The 1,581-nt window shown below is 36.0% G+C and overlaps 1 protein-coding gene across 1 annotated transcript; it reads right to left on the bottom strand.

The window, feature by feature from the left end:
- Positions 1-209: 209 nt before the first annotated feature.
- LOC115950695 lies at positions 210-765 on the bottom strand. Its single transcript, XM_031067923.1, has one exon. The coding sequence runs from the start codon at positions 670-672 to the stop codon at positions 298-300; it is 375 nt and encodes a 124-aa protein (XP_030923783.1). The 5' UTR covers positions 673-765; the 3' UTR covers positions 210-297.
- Positions 766-1,581: the final 816 nt, after the last annotated feature.

Raw genomic sequence — 1,581 nt, 5'->3', positions numbered from 1 at the left:
TAGAGAGAGAATACATGGTGGGTGTTCTAGGAATGTTTTTCATTTCTGGGATACGAAAAGTAGAAGGTTTTTTCTTCCATAAAAGTTAATAAAGTTAAGATTTTTCCCTTGAAAATTGTTGTCCTTCTAGCTAGAAAAAAGAACAGTAAAACATACTAATATCAATCACTTGGAATAACTAGAAAAACCAAGAAGAGAAGCCCCCGCTTGAAACATATCCCCTGTACAAGACAAGTTGAAACTTTATTATTCCAACCATAGGATAGGCCTCCCTTAATTACTTCTTTTCTTTTCCAATTAGTACAATGAGAAAGTTGATGCATCGCTCACTTGTGAAGTGCTTGCTGATTTTGAATACTTCTTATTAGAAGAAGATGGTGATGGTGATGATGATGATAAATCACCTGACCTTCTTCTTAGCATCTGCCTCATCCCATCGGCTACTCGAACTGCAGGGTTTGATTTGAATTTACGACAAAATGACATGTGAGCCTTCACAGCTTCTTCCATATCAAATGACTTTTTGCCTCGGCTAACTTCATCACTTACTGCTTCTGAGCACAACCCACATAGCCATTTGTTATCAAACTTGGCCTTGACTTCATTTATATAGTCTTGTGTACAATCTTCTTTGAGTCCACAACACTCACACTTGACTGATTCAATCTCCATTTTTCTTTGTTTTTAGAGTTGGGAAAGATAGGAAGTGTTTTAGTTTATTGTGTGTGAATGGATTTGAGAAAAGTGATTGGTAAAGAAGTTCTAATTATGGCTGCTTTTCTTGTTGGATTTGATTGTAATGATGGTATAGAAAGTGGGGTTTCTTTTTTTTCACTTTCTTTTTGGTTGTGGCTCCTCACTTGGCATGATGGTTTTGTTGCTTCAAGAACTAGGAAGTATTCGGGGGTGGTTTGAGAGCTTTTATGGTTGGGAATTTGGGTGAGAGAGAGAGAAGATTGAATCTGCCATAATTTCCTCCATGTTCTAAGGGACATGGGGCAGTGGAAATTGAGACAAGGGTGGTTTGATGGGCCCTTCAAAGCCTTTAAAACTTAATTCATTCCACCTCTCTCTCTCTCTCTCTCTCTCTCTCCCAACCAAAATAATTACAATTGCAATAAGAGAACAAAAATTTTTAACTAGGGAGTCAGTGAATTGGGTTATTTTGTCTTGTTTGTTTTTGTACTGCATGTTGTTTCTTTTCTTTATGGTAGTTTTTTTTTTTTTTTTACCCTTCTTTTAGTTGATTGGCAGTTACTTTCGGTTAACACAGTTGAATTGACTTGTTTTTTGGCTTCACTTCACTTGGCTATATAAACTGGCTCAAACTTTGGCTGAGCTTGGGTTAAGGCTTTTTTTTTTTTTTTTTGAAACTGGTTAAGGCTTTTTTGTTACATTATATCTTGGTTACATGAATCTGTTGACCAATTGACTTCCATAGTATGCATCAAGCTTATATAATTAAAGGATCACCATCACAGTCATGCTTTGTTGACCAAGTGGCCTTGAGTGGTTCAACAGGCAATGATTTTTTTCTTTTTCTTTTTTTGTTCCTAATAAGCGAAAGAAATAAATAGATGA

Source organism: Quercus lobata, chromosome 6, assembly GCF_001633185.2.
Source record: "Quercus lobata isolate SW786 chromosome 6, ValleyOak3.0 Primary Assembly, whole genome shotgun sequence".
NCBI lineage: Eukaryota > Viridiplantae > Streptophyta > Magnoliopsida > Fagales > Fagaceae > Quercus > Quercus lobata.
Note: the sequence above shows the minus strand (reverse complement) of the source record. Positions and strands in the feature narration are given on the sequence as shown.

Bases quoted from the DNA above. Each gene is read 5' to 3' on its own strand.
- LOC115950695 (XM_031067923.1), bottom strand. From the start codon at position 672: ATGGAGATTGAATCAGTCAAGTGTGAGTGTTGTGGACTCAAAGAAGAT.